The sequence below is a fragment of the Rattus norvegicus genome, chromosome 4 (genome assembly GCF_036323735.1).
Source record: "Rattus norvegicus strain BN/NHsdMcwi chromosome 4, GRCr8, whole genome shotgun sequence".
Taxonomy (NCBI): domain Eukaryota; kingdom Metazoa; phylum Chordata; class Mammalia; order Rodentia; family Muridae; genus Rattus; species Rattus norvegicus.
In genome coordinates this window covers 116,185,007-116,201,046 of record NC_086022.1, presented here as the reverse complement: position 1 = coordinate 116,201,046, position 16,040 = coordinate 116,185,007, and the positions used below count along the sequence as shown (strand labels likewise).

Genomic DNA, 16,040 nt, shown 5'->3' with positions numbered 1-16,040 from the left:
GGTGGGGTCACTATCTGATCTCTCTTGCCTTAGGTAAATCTTCAGTTCCTCTATCTGCTTAGCAATAACTCAACCATACCATATAACCTACACACAGAGTCCTTATCTCCAGGGACCCTTTTTAATCCTTAATCCTTACGGGGTCCAGCAGAGGCCACACTTGCCCACAACTAAAGGTGACCATAGAGGCTTATACATGACCACACAGACAGGAAGCAGAAGATTTTCATGGAATGTTTATTTTAGACACCATTCTAATTTTGGCTTTAATTCTCACCTCTGGTTTCCATTCTCTTCTTGGAAATCCAAACTATTTTTTAAAACAAAATATTATTTAAATATTATGAATCTCTGAAGTCATGAGACTTATCTCTCCAAAAGGGAAGGACCCATGGTTTCTATTTTTTATGCAGCATTTTCAAATACACATGTCAATATATATTTCATAAACTACTAAAAAATAAAACCCTTTATCCTCTGAGGTTATTGATGTGTCCTAGGTCTCCAACACATCTCATTAAACAGTAAGTTCTATTCATCTTCATGAATGAGGTGGGAACTAGACTAAAAAATAGGATTTTAATCCCTGAGGTGTCAGTTAAAATGCAGAGGTTGCCAAGATTTTTTTTTTCATTTAAAAATTAGCTTTAAATAATTAGCATGGATCATGCTATCTCAATCAAAACCACTTCCTCTACACGGAGTCCTTTAGAAAATTACATTTTCTGGGTTATGGTCACCCTGATGTCCCAGCTCTCCAGCTATGAGACTTTTTTTTTCCTTTTGTAAAGGAATAGCACAAGTCCGCCCAAACTTCTGAGCACTTCGGAAGGACTTTCAGCTCATCACATCGCTGTCACGTGGTTGGAGAGGAAATCCTTAGCACCTTTCCAAGACCGGGAAGCTTTGGGCTGGTGTGTCCAGGTGGGTGTCAAGACCTGAAAAGGCAGATACCCCTGCCTGGGTTGTCTATTTCTCCAGAGGCAAGAGTCTAAAGCAAACCCCAATGCTCTTGGGAAGTAGGCTGGCGCTCTGCACTCTCCGGCCACATTAACAGAGCTGGCCTCAGCTCGTGCACATCGTCCCTGCCTGCAGAACCCACTCTCTTTTTCAGGTCTGCAGAGGTTCTGGCGTCCACACTGAGCCCTAGTAGTAGCGGTTCAGGCTCCTGGTGCCCGGCACCTCAGGCTGCCCGTTCATCCAGATCTCCCTGATGATTCGTTCGCGCTCCTCCAACCGCTGTGCGCGCTCCAGCTCCTCTGCAGACGTGAACACGTTCTTGTTCAAAGTCCTCTCGAAGCGACGGTGTCTGCGCACCGAGAGGTCCGAGGCTGTGTCCTCACTACCATCCTCGCTGTCGCTGCTGTCACTGCTGCTCTCGTGGTCCTGCAAGCACCTCCTCCGGGGACCCTGCCGGCAGTCCGTGTGGCAGGAGATTCTCATCACCAAGGCTGCCAAGGTCAGGAACAGGCCGATGCACACGCCAGAGACAAAGTACAGAGCGGCTCGCTCAGGGTTTTCTGCAGAGAGAGGAAGGAGAAGGAGTCAGTCAGACAGGAGCCATGTCTCCATGCAGTGTCAGGGGCACAGACCAATAATCTCACCAGGACCTGAACTTAAATGGCAACCAAGACCAGCCTTCCCAGGGGCCAATTTCATAACGTTTCCAAACAGCATTATTAGGCCAGGTATGGCGGCTTGTGCCTATAAACAATTCCAACATTTGAGAGACTGAGGCAGGAGGATTGCTGGGACATCCAGGCCAGAGTGAGACTGTCTCAAAAAAGAGACAAAAGAGAGTGGCAAATGGCTCAATGAATAGATTCTTGTCCCCTAGACTGAGGACCTGAGTTCTAGTGCAGAAAGACACATGGTGGGGAGAAAGAATAGATGGACTCCCCTTGTCCTCTGACCTTCACACACGTCATGGTACAGTGTATCAGAAAACAAACACACAAATACATAAATGTGATAAAATGAAAAGAAGGGAAAGGCAGAATAAATGAATTGGTATTAGTATTGACAACTGGCTAACAACACATCTGATATGGGCAGGGGTATATGAAATTATCACTGGTTTCAAGTTTAACTTTGGAATTATTTCCAAATGAAAAATTACCATATGTGCAGCATTTGGGTCTGGCTAATTTCAGAGAGAGACAGAGAGAGAGAGAGAGAGAGAGAGAGAGAGAGAGAGAGAGAGAGAGAGAGAGAGAACAACTTTTTAATACTAAAGTTTAGATAATTTTTAAAGTTAAAAGACCCAAGAAATTAAAAGGTAGAAAAACTAATAACTTAGCCCCTCCCACATGAAATAACTATTCAGTTTGAGCCATGTGTCTTTATGAAGACCTGCTTTCTGAAGGTTTTCGTTCATCATACATAGTTTCAGAATTACTGCCATCACTGTGAGGTGACTCTGCCTCCTGGTATCCATGCCCTTGGTCAATCAACCTCTTCTCCTTAAAGTCTGGAGCTAGTGCATGCACGCACACGAGCATGTGTGTGTGTGTTTGTGTGTGTGTGTGTGTGTGTGTGTATGAATGTGTCAGTGTAAGTATGGGTGAGTGTGTGTGTGTGTATAAATGTGTCAGTGTGTGTGTTTGTGTGTGTGTGTGTATGAATGTGTCAGTATAAGTATGGGTGAGTGTGTGTGTGTGTATAAATGTGTCAGTGTGTGTGTTTGTATGTGTATGTGTCAGATATGTCAGTGTAACTATGTATGAGTGTGTGTGTATAAATGTCTCAGTGTAAGTGTGTGTGTGTGTGTGTGTGTGTGTGTGTACATGTGTGCATATCAAGTCCAGAGGTTAATCTTGTGTATCCTTCAGGCATTGTCTGCTCTTGTTAGCCTGGACCATGTAAGGAAGGGTAGGCCAGTTGACCTGGACCCTCCACCTCATCATGCTGGGATTACAAGTACATATCACCCTGGCTGGCTCCTTAAAATGTAGGTCCTAGGGATCCTATTCAGACCCTTGCACTTCTAAGGCAAGTAATTTACTGAATAAGTCGTCTTCCCAGGCCCTAGTAACTTATAAAGTATGACAAAGGTAATAGATGATTCTAAGATGAAGTTACATAGAGCTTCAATACCCATCCCTCAGATATTCTCCCCACTCCCACTCCCCACTAAGCTGAAGCCAGCTGCTGTAGGTAAGTTGTTCATATGGAGGTCCAAGTATCACAGGGTCAACAATGGCCTCCAGCTAACAGCCTTCAAAGGACTGAAGTTGCCAACAGCCATGTGGGTGAACTCGGAAGAATCGAGTCAGGATGGAGCTTGAGGTGAGGTGCTGCAAGCTTGGCTTTCCAGCAGCTTTCTCAACTAAAGAGCTACAGAGTCTAGTCCTGACTGAAAGAGCTCAGCTAAGCCACATGTGACTTTCTGAACCATAGAAGCTGAGGTGTGTGACATTCACATTTATGTGTGTGTGTGTGGGGGTCATGTGTATGTGAGTGCAAGTACCCTAGGAGGCCAGAGGCCATGGAGTCCCCTAGAGCTGTAGTTACAGGCAGACATGAACATCTGCTGTGGGTGCTGAGAACTGAACTCAGGTCCTCCACCAAAAAAAGTCCCTGCTCTTAATTGCTAGGCCATCTCTCCAGCCATCTGTGCTATTCTAGGCCTCTAAAGTTGGGATAATTAGTATTCAGCCACGGGTAACTCGTGCAATCTATAGCACATCTCGAAGCATTGAGGAATGACCTCATTAAGTTCACTGAAAGAGGAGGCAGGCCTAAGGTGGTTGGCTAGAGAACAGTATAATTGTTCTATGGATGAGGTGTGCGCTCCGTGGGGCCCTTGGTGACCCTGGTGTTATGCCCTCAACAGAATAGAATCATGGGGTAAACAGCTGTCATGAAGACATACCTGGCCAAGGTCATAGACATCGGTCAAACCGAGATGATCGATACATCAGCCAACCAATTTTCACAGTCTATAACCACTCGGAACATGGATCAACATGTTATTAGGGAGCATCAAACAACAGAAATGGGATCCCAGATGGCATGGAAGAGCTTTGTAAATTTAAAGCTCCGTAAGGTGGCACAGACCTGTAATTTCAGCAATCTGGGAGTGGAGGCAGGAGGATCGGGAGTTTAAGTTCATCATCACCCCCAGCTACTGAGTTCAAGGCCAGCTTGAGCTGCATGAGACCCTGTCTTGGGGAGGGCATGCATTTCATAGTGAGGTACTCAGATCTGTGTGCTTATGGGGATAACGTGTGCTCTATAGAACAGACCCTTAAAGTTCATTAAGTCGTTTATTGATAGCCAGTGAACTGTTCCTCATATTTTCACATGTTAGTGACTTAAAGATAGGGCCGGCAAGCCGTCTCAGCAGGTGTGCTTACTGAGCAATCCTGGAAAACTGAGATCAAGCCTTAGAGCCGACATAAAGGTAAAAGAACAGAAAATAGCACGCTGGACCCGGTGTTCTCTCCTTTGCTCTCCTTCATGGATTCTGTAAGGTGAGCAGCCATGTTCTACCACAGCTTTCCACTGTGTTTGACCGAACCCTTGGAAATGACGAGCCAAAAGAAATCCTCCAGTCTTTAAACTGTTTCTTGTATTGGTCACAACAATGAAAAATTATATCACCAGGTATGAGAAAAACATAATTTCTGAGGTAAGAGTAGATGGCTGTAATGAGTTAGCCATGTGGAGATCAGGAAAAGTGTTCCAGAGGATGTGCAGGTGTGCAAGATGTGTAGCTGTGTGGGAGAGCATGAGATGTCGGCCTTACAGTGAGGGCTTAAGGTACCTGTCTCTTGATTTTGCATATCCTGATTTCTCTTTCTGTAATAAAACAAATGGCCAAAGGGCACTTGGAGAGGGAAGACTTTATTTGGCTTACATGACCCAATCACAGTGCATCGCTGACGAAAGTTCGGGGTGATAAGTCAGTAGGGGAGGAACCTGAAGTCAGGAGCATAAGCCACGGCCATGGAGGAGTGCTACTTTCTGGTTTGCACACACGCCCTGGCTTCCAGACTGCTGTTTGCTTCCTTATACAACCCAAGACCACCTGCCCAGGGGAGGCACCAGCCGCAGTGGGCTGGCTCCCATATCAATCAATCAATCAATCAATCAACCAACCAATCAATCAAGAAAACGCCCCCACAGACTTGCCTATAGGTCACTCTGACAGAGGCAATTCCTCCATCAGATATGTCTAGGATTGTGTCAAGTTGACAAAACCAGTAAGCACATCTAGATCGGTTTCACCAAATAACAATTTGTTATCTGGTGTCAGCTGGAGATAAGCCAGGCTCCAAGACTTGCTGATAGTGGGCCTGAGCAAAAGTAGAGAATCGTTAAGCTCTCTGATGCATAGGACGTGACTTGGGACATCAGAACCTGCCATGAGGCTCGATCCCATGAATTGTCTTCCCACTGTGTAGCAGGAGGGAGGCACTCCCCTCAGGTAGTTACTTCAGCCTGGTTCCATCTCAGCCTCATGGAACCTCGAGTCTCATTGTGCATGACAAAGTTCAGATGGAGAGGGACGGAGAGACGGCTCAATGCGTGCTGCTGCTACTCAAGCAGGATCTGAGTGTGTGTTCCCATCATCTGTAACAGTTGAGGCATGGGCACACGACTATAACCCCAGACCTGGAGAGGCATTTACGGGGAGGTCCCAGGGACTCACTTGCCCGACAGCTGAGCCCAATCAGTGAGTTCAACAAGAGACCCTGTCTCCAGAACTAAGGGGAGATACTGATAGAGGAAGACTTCAGCCTCTGGCCTTCATGTGTGCAACTCTCTCTCTCTCTCTCTCTCTCTCTCTCTCTCTCTCTCTCTCTCTCTCTCTCTCTCTGAAATAAATAACTGGAATGGAGTGAATGGGCCGTGTGGGCAGCACACAGGAGCAGATGTAGAGACAGACCTGCAGTGCGTCGAGTCAGGGCTCAGGGGAAGGATCTCTGAAAGGCAAGAGAGGCTCAGTCCGGGTGACCTTATCAGACCTCACTTCAGTGATAATTCAAAAGAGTATCACTGGGGAAAAAAACCAAAATGAAAATCTATTTGCTGGAAAATGGGTTCTGTTGTTTACCAGAATCAAACCTCCCCCAGGGGCCATGTCCTGGCTTGGCTGCTCTCTGTGCAGAGAGATCCAACGGTCCCTTCTTCTAAAGCAGGCTTGACTCAGCTCGAAACACCCGCCCCCAGGTGCTACCAGCATTGATTTTTCTGCCACTGTCTGCACAGGACAGAAATAAGGTCATTGTACCTGAAGTGACAGCTTGTCAGGAAACCCAGAGTCCTTCCTGTTCCCACACAACCACCCAGGACCCTTTAGGCCACTGACCCTGCCTGTATTTCTGAGTCTAAGAGAGCCTGGGCTCTGGCTGTGAGCTTTGCTCTAGGGTAAACTCTCTTTACAGTGGGAAAGTGTGCATAGGAGGGGAATAATAGCAAACTTTTCTCTCTCTAATATATATATATATATATATATATATATATATATATTATACACACACACACACACACACACACACACACACACACACAGTAGTTTTGAGATAGGCTCTTACATCTTGTGTAGCTCAAGCTGCCTTTGAAATCCTGATCCTTTTGCCTCCAACTCCTAAGAACTGAGGTCATGGGCATGTAGCACACCAGTCTCTTGGATGGCTTTAATAGAACCGATTTCAATGCCTTTGACAGACAATTTCTTGTCCTCTCCCCATGCCGTTCTTAACCGAGAAGTCACCTGTGGTTGACAATGCGTTTGCCTGCCCTACCCCCATCATGGCCCGAAGCTTCTCACTGAAGGTGTCCTTTCCCCTTCCACACATGAACTGTATGCATCACACTGAGCTTCCATCAAGTGCAGAAATGGCCAGTGTGTAAAATAAGACACTGACAGTCAGGAGGCAGGAGCTCCTTCAGACGAACACATCCTTTTGAGTCAATTCAAGTGTTTAGCTTCCTGCATGCTTGTGTGTGGTGAACCCACACATACTTACAAGTGCAAGTGGAGGCCCACAGCTGACACCCAAAGTCTTCCTCGGTTGCTGTCCATCTTATTTTGGAGGCAGGGCCTCTTAACTTCCCCTTCTGGCTAGTCTAGCTAGCAGCTTGTCCTAGCATATCCTATCCCCACCTCCACAGCACTGGAATTACAGGATGCCACATCCATGTGCCATTGAAAAGGTGCAGGGGATGTAAAGGCAGAACTCTGATTAAATAGTCCACACTGATAGGCTAGAAATACACTTAGTGTGGAGGAATTTGACATGGCTGCTCTGGCCAGCCTGGTATAGAGCAACCTCCAGTTAAGACAAGCTTAAGCCCAGGTGTGGGGGTACACATCCCAGCCCTCAGGAGACAGAGGCCTGCAGATCTCTGAGTTCTAGTCAGTCAATTCTGTCCAGTCAGAAGAGTTCAGTGCAGTGGAGACAGCTGCTCTGTAGGCAGGGAGCTCGGTGAGTTGGGAATCAGTACAGCGAGTGCAGTGCAGTAGGGCTGAGTTTATCTGTCAGTTCACAAAGTTCAGTGCAAGTCATCAGAGGCAGGCAAAGCCAGAGAGTAAGAAGGCGCCAGAAGATTAAAACAAACTGCCAGCTAATTTGAGGCCAAGAACAATTCAGTGAGAAGCTAAGAGAAGCCAGACTAATCAGTCAGCTTGGGGAGGAGTTTTAGCCAGAACAACTGAGTTGAACCAGCCAGCCAGAGTTCAGAGAGAGCTACAAAAGGTGAGTTCACTCGCAGTAAGTCTCTGAGAAGATAACTGCATCAGGTGAATAAAAATTACTTTTTCGGAGTAGACCACTTTTAAAGACCTCTGGAGAGTTCAGGCCATTAAAACAGTCAACAGACTCTAACTCTGTTCCCGTCTCCGTGTCTTGGGAGACTTACCTCCACTCACTACTGTAGAAAGAATCTCTTATAGCAACACCTGCCAATTAAAGCTTATAGCCAATGAGCTGAGGCAGAACATAGGAGGTAGGACATTGGGCAGGGAGAGAAAGAATTCTAGGGAATAGAGGCAGGGGAGATTAGAGCTGTTAACTCAGAGGAGACAGATAAACCAGCAGGTAGCTGAATTTAGGATAGAATAAAGGAGAGATTAGCTCCAGGAACCCTGAGGAGACAAAGGCAAGAAGACAATGAGAGGAAACCAGCCATGTAACTGAATCCAGATTAGAATAAAAGGGATGATAAGTTAATAAGAAGTCAGAGAACAGGCTGAAGTATATGGCCTAGGCACTTATTAACAAGTATGGGAGGAAAAATGGTTTTGGGTTTTATTTTTTTAACACACTACAAGACCCTGGTCTCAGAACATGAGTTTTTGACACACTCACATTGGCAAAATGCTCCAACACTGAACAGACACAGTGTAAGAACTTGGAGAAGTCCCTTACTTTCCAATCCCATCACAAGTAGAATCACTCCGGACCCCCTTGTAGTCTAATGTGAAATGTTCCTCTGGGCTCGTTTCTGAACACCTAGCTCCCAGCGAGTGTTGCTCTTTGGAGGAGTTATGAAACCTGTAGGAGGTGGGATCCAGCTGAAGGAAGTGTGTCACAGGATGGATGGATCTGTAGATGGATATCCCTGCCCTACCTCCCATGCTGTCTGTTCTCTGATCACTCAAGGTGTAGTAAGTCAGTCACAGATTCTCACGACCATGAATTCTCTACTGCTGGTATTCTGTTTAAGCTCCACCCCCACAGCTACTAGGCAGCAGCCAGGTATGCTCCGCTCCACAGTTGCCTGGCAACAGCCAGCTGTGTCTGACACCATAAAAGGAGCTGCTTGCCCCCTCCTCCTTCTCTTATCCCCTCTTGCTCTTTGTTCTCTGTTCTTGCCCCCTTCTCCCCCTCCACGTGCCCATGGCAGGCCACCTTTCCTCTCTTCCTCTACTCTTCTCCCATTAAACCTCTCCACATGGAACCAAGGTGTCCGGGCACGGGCTGAGATTCGAAACCCCAACATTGGTGCCAAAACCTGGGATGACTCGGACAGGGTTTATGATCTCCCCGTGCCGACATGGCCTGGCACCCTGGCCACCCCACTGCTGACTGCAGGGAGGAGGATAGGCCTTTCCTACCACATGCCTCTGAGCCAAAACAAATCTTCCGTCTCTCACACTGCTCCTTACCAGGCATTTGCTCACAGCAAAGGGAAAGAAACTAAGATAACCCTTCCCCAACGTTGGACCCAAAGAATGTTCACAGGCATAGACAAAAATTCATATTGCATATACATGCACATACACTCTCAGGGATGGGAAGGAGGGATGAAAGGAAAGAGGAGAGGGATGAAAACAGGAAGGAAGGGGGGTGGTAAAGAGGGAGGTTGAGGGGCTGGGGATTTAGCTCAGTGGTAGAGCGCTTACCTAGGAAGCGCAAGGCCCTGGGTTCGGTCCCCAGCTCCGAAAAAAAGAAAAAAAAAAAAAGAGGGAGGTTGATAGGTGATTGACAAGTGATAGATGGATGACAGGTGATAAGTTGGAAGAAAGATAGAGGGGTGGTGGATAGAAGATAGAAGACAGACAAGAAAACAGGTGGATAGGTAGACAGAGGGACAGACAGACAGATGGACAGACAGATAGACAGAGGGAGCTCCCATTTACTGAATCTTTGTCAGGATCAGGAAAAGCGTCTTTGTGCTGATCTTCTACCTTTAAACATTGCACAGTTTAGGACAATGGGTAAGTACCAGTACCCATGGCTAACCATTAAGACTGGAGTGATCCATGTCCTTATGTGCATGAGATGGAAAGCCATACTTGCGATGAAAACAGTCATTGTGACTTTCATACCCTCTCTTTACCGACTTGCTACACAGACCTAACTTGTTGTTGGGTTTTTTTGTTTGTCTGTTTATGAGATAGGATTTTGCTATGTAGCCCAGACTGGACTTGCTCCTCCAGCATCCAGTTCCTTAGTGCTGAGATTATAGCCATAGACCAACATGGGTTTCATTTTGGAAACCGCTATTCTCATTCTAGCCTAACTAGTTTTTCTCACATATAAGAAAACATTTTCTTTTGCATGCAGCATCTCAGATAAAGACGCCAAGAGAAGTTCTGTAAAAGCAACCAGACAGAGCAAAGGACTCACCGGTACCAAGCAGATGCTTCAAAGCAAAAAGCCAGCTTGCTTTGAATCAATGCTAACTCACCCTTCTGCCTACATCAAACTGGAGCTCTAAACTGTTTGTTTTCACACTCCTCTAATATTTCCTGCCTCAGGTCACTTTTCTCTTGGCCAATGACCCACCCAGGTCTTGACCACACTCAGACATCTGTTAATTACCCAGGAAGCAGGGTGAAGAGGGCTTTTGTTGGTTGTTTTCCTTTAACAAATAAAAATAAATGTATTACTCTATCTTGTTTCCTGCAGGGTCATTGTTTTCCTGGGCAGGAAGAGACCTGAGGGGAGGTCCTGAGGCTGATTTCATTTGCATGACAGGAAGTCAGATTGTTCCCAGAAAACTGTAGGAAGGCCACACCAGATCTGGCCTGGTCAGCTGGTCTCCAAGCCAGTGTACCACGCTCTCTGCCTGAGGTTTCTTGCACTCCTCGAGGTGTTCAGTCTTTAAAGGGGAAGGAAATATGCTTATGAAATGGGCTCTCTCTAAGGAGAGTAGCAGGGTTGTGTGAATTAAGGAAGAGCTCAGCAGAATCTCTTCACTGAGCATCACTATACACATGGCTCTTTGTGGGATTCTGTGCTACACCATAGGAAAGGTAAGTCTTCCAGCAACACTCCAGGCCTCTCTGAAATGCTGGAAGGAAATCTCCCTCAGTCTCTCCATTCCTGCTTAGGATCAAGGAATACTGTAGAATGTGCCCCATGCAGGGCCAGCCTGACTTCTGCTCCTTTGGCCCCCTTCACCTTCTCTCCCCACCCACTAGGCAGTAAGCACTCCACAAGGAAGCTTCCACATCCCCAGTGCCTATGGAGTTCACAGCTCACTTGTCTCCTTTCTTAGTGTATTCCTTTGTTTTTTGTCAACCTGACACAAACCAAAATCGCCTGGCAAGACAGATCTTCATCTGAAGAACTGCCCAGATCAAACTGGCCTCTGGCCATATCTTTGAGGTCGTTTTCTCAATTGCTATTGGATGGAGGAGGGTCCAGCCCACTGAGGGAGTTGCCATCCCTGGTCAGGTGGGCCTGGGCTATATAAGAAAGGAAGTCAGGGGGACAAGCTGGTAAGCAGCACTCCTCTGTGGTCTCCAGGTCCTGGATTCAGTCAATGATGGGCTGTAATCTATAAGACGAAATAAGTGCTTTCCTCCTCTCAGTTGCTTTTGGTCATGGTATTTCATCACAGCAAGAGAAAGAAAACTAGCTTCCCTGGGGTCCAAGAAAGATAAAGACTCCGGTGCATACTTGACTGCACTTTACCACTGCTGAAGACTAAGACCAATGCTTGTCCATGTCCTCTGACTAATTAGTCCCTCCAGCCCAGGCAGCACTTTATGTACTTCTTCTATAATCAGCTATACAGCCATTGCCTCCATAACAGTGAGAAATTTGAAAGCAGAATCCATGAGTCACTTTGGGTTCTCAGAACCCAGTTCATGTGTTTATCATAAATATGCTGAAAAGTTAAATTGTGAATGATATTTAAATCGAATCATGACTATAAATTCTAAAAGTTCAGTTAATACATTCATTATATGTCCATAAGTTTATTATATGTATGAGTGTGTGGATGTGTATGTATTTGTATAATTAGTTAGCTTTTTGTCTCTGTAACCAAAATATCTAAGACAGACAATTTAAACATTTATTTTCGCTCAGAGTTTCAGAACCAAAGTTGTCATCTTGACACAATCTAGAGTTATCTGGGAAGAGACTGTTTAGATAAGGTCAGCTTGAGGAGGATTGTCTTGCTGGTCTTAATAGATGGGGGAAGTTCAAGCCCACTGCGGGCAGCACCATTCCCTAGGCTTGGGTCTTAGGCTGTATAATAGAAGGAAGAGTGAGCAAAGCAGCAGGTATTCATGCATTCATTTCTCTCTGGCCTTGATATTAGATATGATATAGGCTTAACTGCTTCAAATTACTGTCTTGACTTCTTGCAATGATGGACTGTTATCTGCAACTGTAAGCTAAGTAAAACCTTTCTTCTTTAAAGTTGCTTGAGTCAGGGATTTTATCACAGCAACAGAAATGAAACTAAGACACAGGGGATTGGATCCAGGGTCACTTGGCCCCTGCACTTGGGCTGATATGGCCATGGCAGTGTGTGGCAGAGGAGAGCTGGTCACCTCACCTCACGGCAGACAATAAGTAGCCAAGAAGACAGGAAGAGGCCAGAGAAAACGTATTTACAAGAACCCCTTACTCTTCTAACTAGGCTCCATTTCCCAAAGTTTCTAGAAACTGCCAAAACAACACCCCCATAGACATAGCCTTTTGAGGGGCACTTTATATCGGAACAGTGTGTGTTAAATCATGCATGTATTTGTATATGTATATACATATGAAGAATAGGAAATGGGGCCAGCAAGCTATCTCAGTGGGTGCAGGCACTTTTTTACCTGTATATACACGCATGTATTTATTTGTGTTTACTTGGCTCAAGTCGAGGTACACAAATGATTTATGTATTTTTCTCTGAGTATATTTCATACACTGTATACATTACTCTTAGTTCTACATCCCTTTTCAAACCCCAGATAACTGCAGCTACAGTAGCTCAGCCAGTGGCAGTGATGTACCACCATTTACAAAAGTGGCTTTTCAGATATTTAGTTGATTGAAAAAAATTATTTTAAAAAATAGCAATAATAAGTACTGGAGAGATTTCTCAGTTTTTAAGGGCACTGACCACTCTTCCAGGGGACCCGGGTTCAAGTCCCAGCATCATCATGGCACCTTATAACCATTTGTGACTTCGGTTCTAGGGAGCTGACACCCTCTTCTGGCCTCCTCAGGCACCAGGCATGCACATGATGCACATAAATGGTGCACGCAGGCAAAATGCCATACACACAGAAAATACAATAAAATGATGGTGATAAGAGTATCTTTGCGTGTAGTGCTGCTTTCTTGATTGCTTATCTGTTGTTGACTGCCTTCAAGGATTCTCAGGAAACTGTGGCAGGCAGGCTGCACATCAGGATAGCTCCTCATGTGTATCGACAAGTGGACTCACATGAAAGGAAACCCTCTGTCATCAAATTGTCCCTAGCATGTGAGACTCCAAGTTTTATAAGCTGGGGACCTGAGGTGAGAGGTTGGTGGTCAAGAGCACTGGCTGCTCCTACAGAGGACTCAGGTTCAGTTCCCAGCACCCACATCAGGCTCCTCTTAACTACTGGTAACTCCAGCTCCAGGGGATCCAACACCCTCATCTGGGCTCCTCAGGCACACATACACATGGACACAGATGGATGGACGGACAGATGGACAGACGGGGACACACACACACACACACACACACACACACACACACACACACACACCCCTTCAATGGACGCAGCAAAACCTCTTCACTAAAATACTACTATATGTAAAATCAAATGGCAGATTAGAGTAGTTGTATGATCAGAAAAACAGGATCAATATATAAAGAAAAGCATTAAGAAAACAAGCAACGGTGCTGGAGAGGGAACTCAACAGTTAAAAGCACCAGTTGCTCTTCCAGAGGATCAGAGTTCAGTTCCCAGCACCCACAAAAGAGCTCACAATCATCTGAGCTCCAGTTCTGGGGTATCTCATGGCCTGCTCCGATCTCCTCAAAGGTGGTACATATGCAGGCAAAACATCCAAACACACAAATAAAAAGTAAATATTTCTTAAAGAAAAGAAATAACTAATAGGGAAAATTTGGAATGGATCTGAGTACAGAAAAAGTAATAGGCATGGGTCTCTGTCCTGTGAAAAATGTCACCCTAACAGGGACTGGAACATTGTGGCCTCAGCTACAGTTGAAAGGACTCCCTCATTTATACACAAAGCTCCACTGGAAGGAAGGTGGGCTGTCCAGTTATATAGCCTGTCTGCTTTTGGGTTACACTGGAGTTAAACTGGTAGAACATAGGCTGAACTACAAAGCTGAAAACACTCTCTGGAAGTTTATAGAAAAACAGAATTTGCTGACTCCTGGCCTACAAAAATTAGATGATACCTAGGGAGTCTTTCTCATCTATCAGATTGTCAAAAACAATCCTGTTCCGGGGCTTTGCATATATCTCTTTATAAATGGGTGAATTAGAAAAGCTCTCTAGGTGGCAACTTAGTGACATCTGTCCTTAGAATGTGGACAAGACATGATCCAGCCATTGTACTTTGGGAAACTGATTCTGGACACGTACTGGATCATGTATGCCATGGTTACCTATCACTGCTGAGAAAGATCTAAGCATGCCCACTAGCCGCTGGCAAGGGGACGGCTATGGAGAAGGAAGACATTGTCTAACAGAACAAAGAAGGTTCTCTCTACTGCCCTGCAGTGTCTCTGGGACATGATGCTTAGTGGGCAAAGCTCAGTGCAGACAATATATTTGATTCACTACTCACATATAACATAAGGGGAAGGTGACGATGGACATACCAAAGCCTGCGAGTGGGAATGGATGGAGCGGGAGGCTCTGAGATTAGACGTCCTTCTATGTCTTTTCATAGGGTGCTAAGGAGAAATATAGGAGAGGACAAGACCAGCTCAATGTATAGTGTGCTGATGGCAGACAGTGACCAGCAAGAAACTCACTGAGAAGGTAACTTTAAAGGAAAACTCTACAAGGAGGGAAGCCAGCCGGAGCCAGGCACATGCACCGAATCGCCCAATCATTAAGTTAAAATGAGTAACTAGTCCATTTATTCTTTCTAATGACCCTACTAGGAACTATTAATGAGGCTATTATTATTAATGATATTACCCCATTTATAAAGCATTGTATTCTGGGTAAGGAGTTGCTTGCAAATGGTTAAGAGAGGAAATGTTAACTGTCCCAATACAAGTGCTGAGACAGAAGGAATAAAACAGGAGTCAGGGAAACATGGAGGAGTGCGAGAACTCCACAGCCTCGCTAGACGGCTCCGCTAGACGGCCATGATTTTACACTATCAGTAACAGTTAGATCATGCAAAGCACTTGGGTTATTTTTGGTATGTGTATGTTCAAGTGACGTGTGCCTGTGTGTATGCCTGCTCAAATACGTGTGCACACATTTATGGAGAGGGAGGCCAGAGGTTAACATCTGGTGGTGGCTTCCTTGATGGCCCCACCTTGCATATTAAGTCAGTGTCTGTCTCTTGAGCTCAGAACCCAGTCGTTTGGCTAGTCTGGCACTCCAGCTAGCTCAGGGTCCCTGGTCTCCACTTCCCATGTGCTGGGATTGCTGGCAGGCCACCACACTCACTGGCACTTATGTGGGTGATGGGGATCTGAACTCCAGTCCTCAGTCCTGCAGAGGGAGCCCAAGACAACAATAAAATAAAGTAAACTGCACCCTCACTCCAGCACTATAGACGCCATTTTACCACAAAAATACAGATCCAGCAGGATGAGAGGTAGGATGATGGTGGACAGTACCATTATGGTAATTTGGGCAAATTCAAGATAGAGTTCAAACCACATCAGTGATGGAGGGGCATGAAGGGGTAATGGAAGAGTGGAAGGGGTGAGCAGACAGACCTTAACCACTGTAAAGAAGACCCGTTGGCAGGTAAAAATCTTATTTCTGAATTAGGTACATAGAAATCTAGTCTAGGCTGAGCTCAGAAAGCTACAGAGCTCAAGAAGACAGAGAAATGGGAATTATCTAATGTATGTCTTCCAGTCGAATACTATTCTTACAGAATACAGCTAAGCAGGCTCTGTTGGGGCTTAGTATATAAACCGCTTGCCTTGCAAGCACATGGATTCCTAGAACCCACATTTAAAAAAAATAAATCCAGGGATGAGTATGGATGCTTTTAATCCCAGGGCCTAGAAGGTGGAGGGAGGCCGATTCCTGAGGCTTACTGGATGGCCAGAGAGTACCTGAAGAATGACAGCTGAAGCTGTCCTCTGGGCATGTACACACATCTCCATATAGTACCACACACACACACACA

General features: G+C 45.6%; 1 protein-coding gene across 4 annotated transcripts in view; it reads right to left on the bottom strand.

Annotated features, from left to right (window-relative positions):
- Positions 1–219: 219 nt before the first annotated feature.
- The window catches only part of Eva1a (eva-1 homolog A, regulator of programmed cell death), a 49,233-nt gene continuing 33,412 nt past the window's right edge, over positions 220–16,040 (bottom strand). For 2 of the 4 annotated variants that reach the window (XM_039108150.2, XM_006236708.5), the window contains one exon: positions 224–1,520. In XM_039108150.2, coding sequence (XP_038964078.1) covers positions 1,147–1,443 — 297 coding nt within the window. In that variant the 5' untranslated portion in view covers positions 1,444–1,520 and the 3' untranslated portion in view covers positions 224–1,146. Of the gene's footprint in view, positions 1,521–8,580; positions 8,768–16,040 lie in introns of those variants that run through there. The other 2 variants (XM_039108149.2, NM_001109243.1) reach the window with 2 other exon arrangements.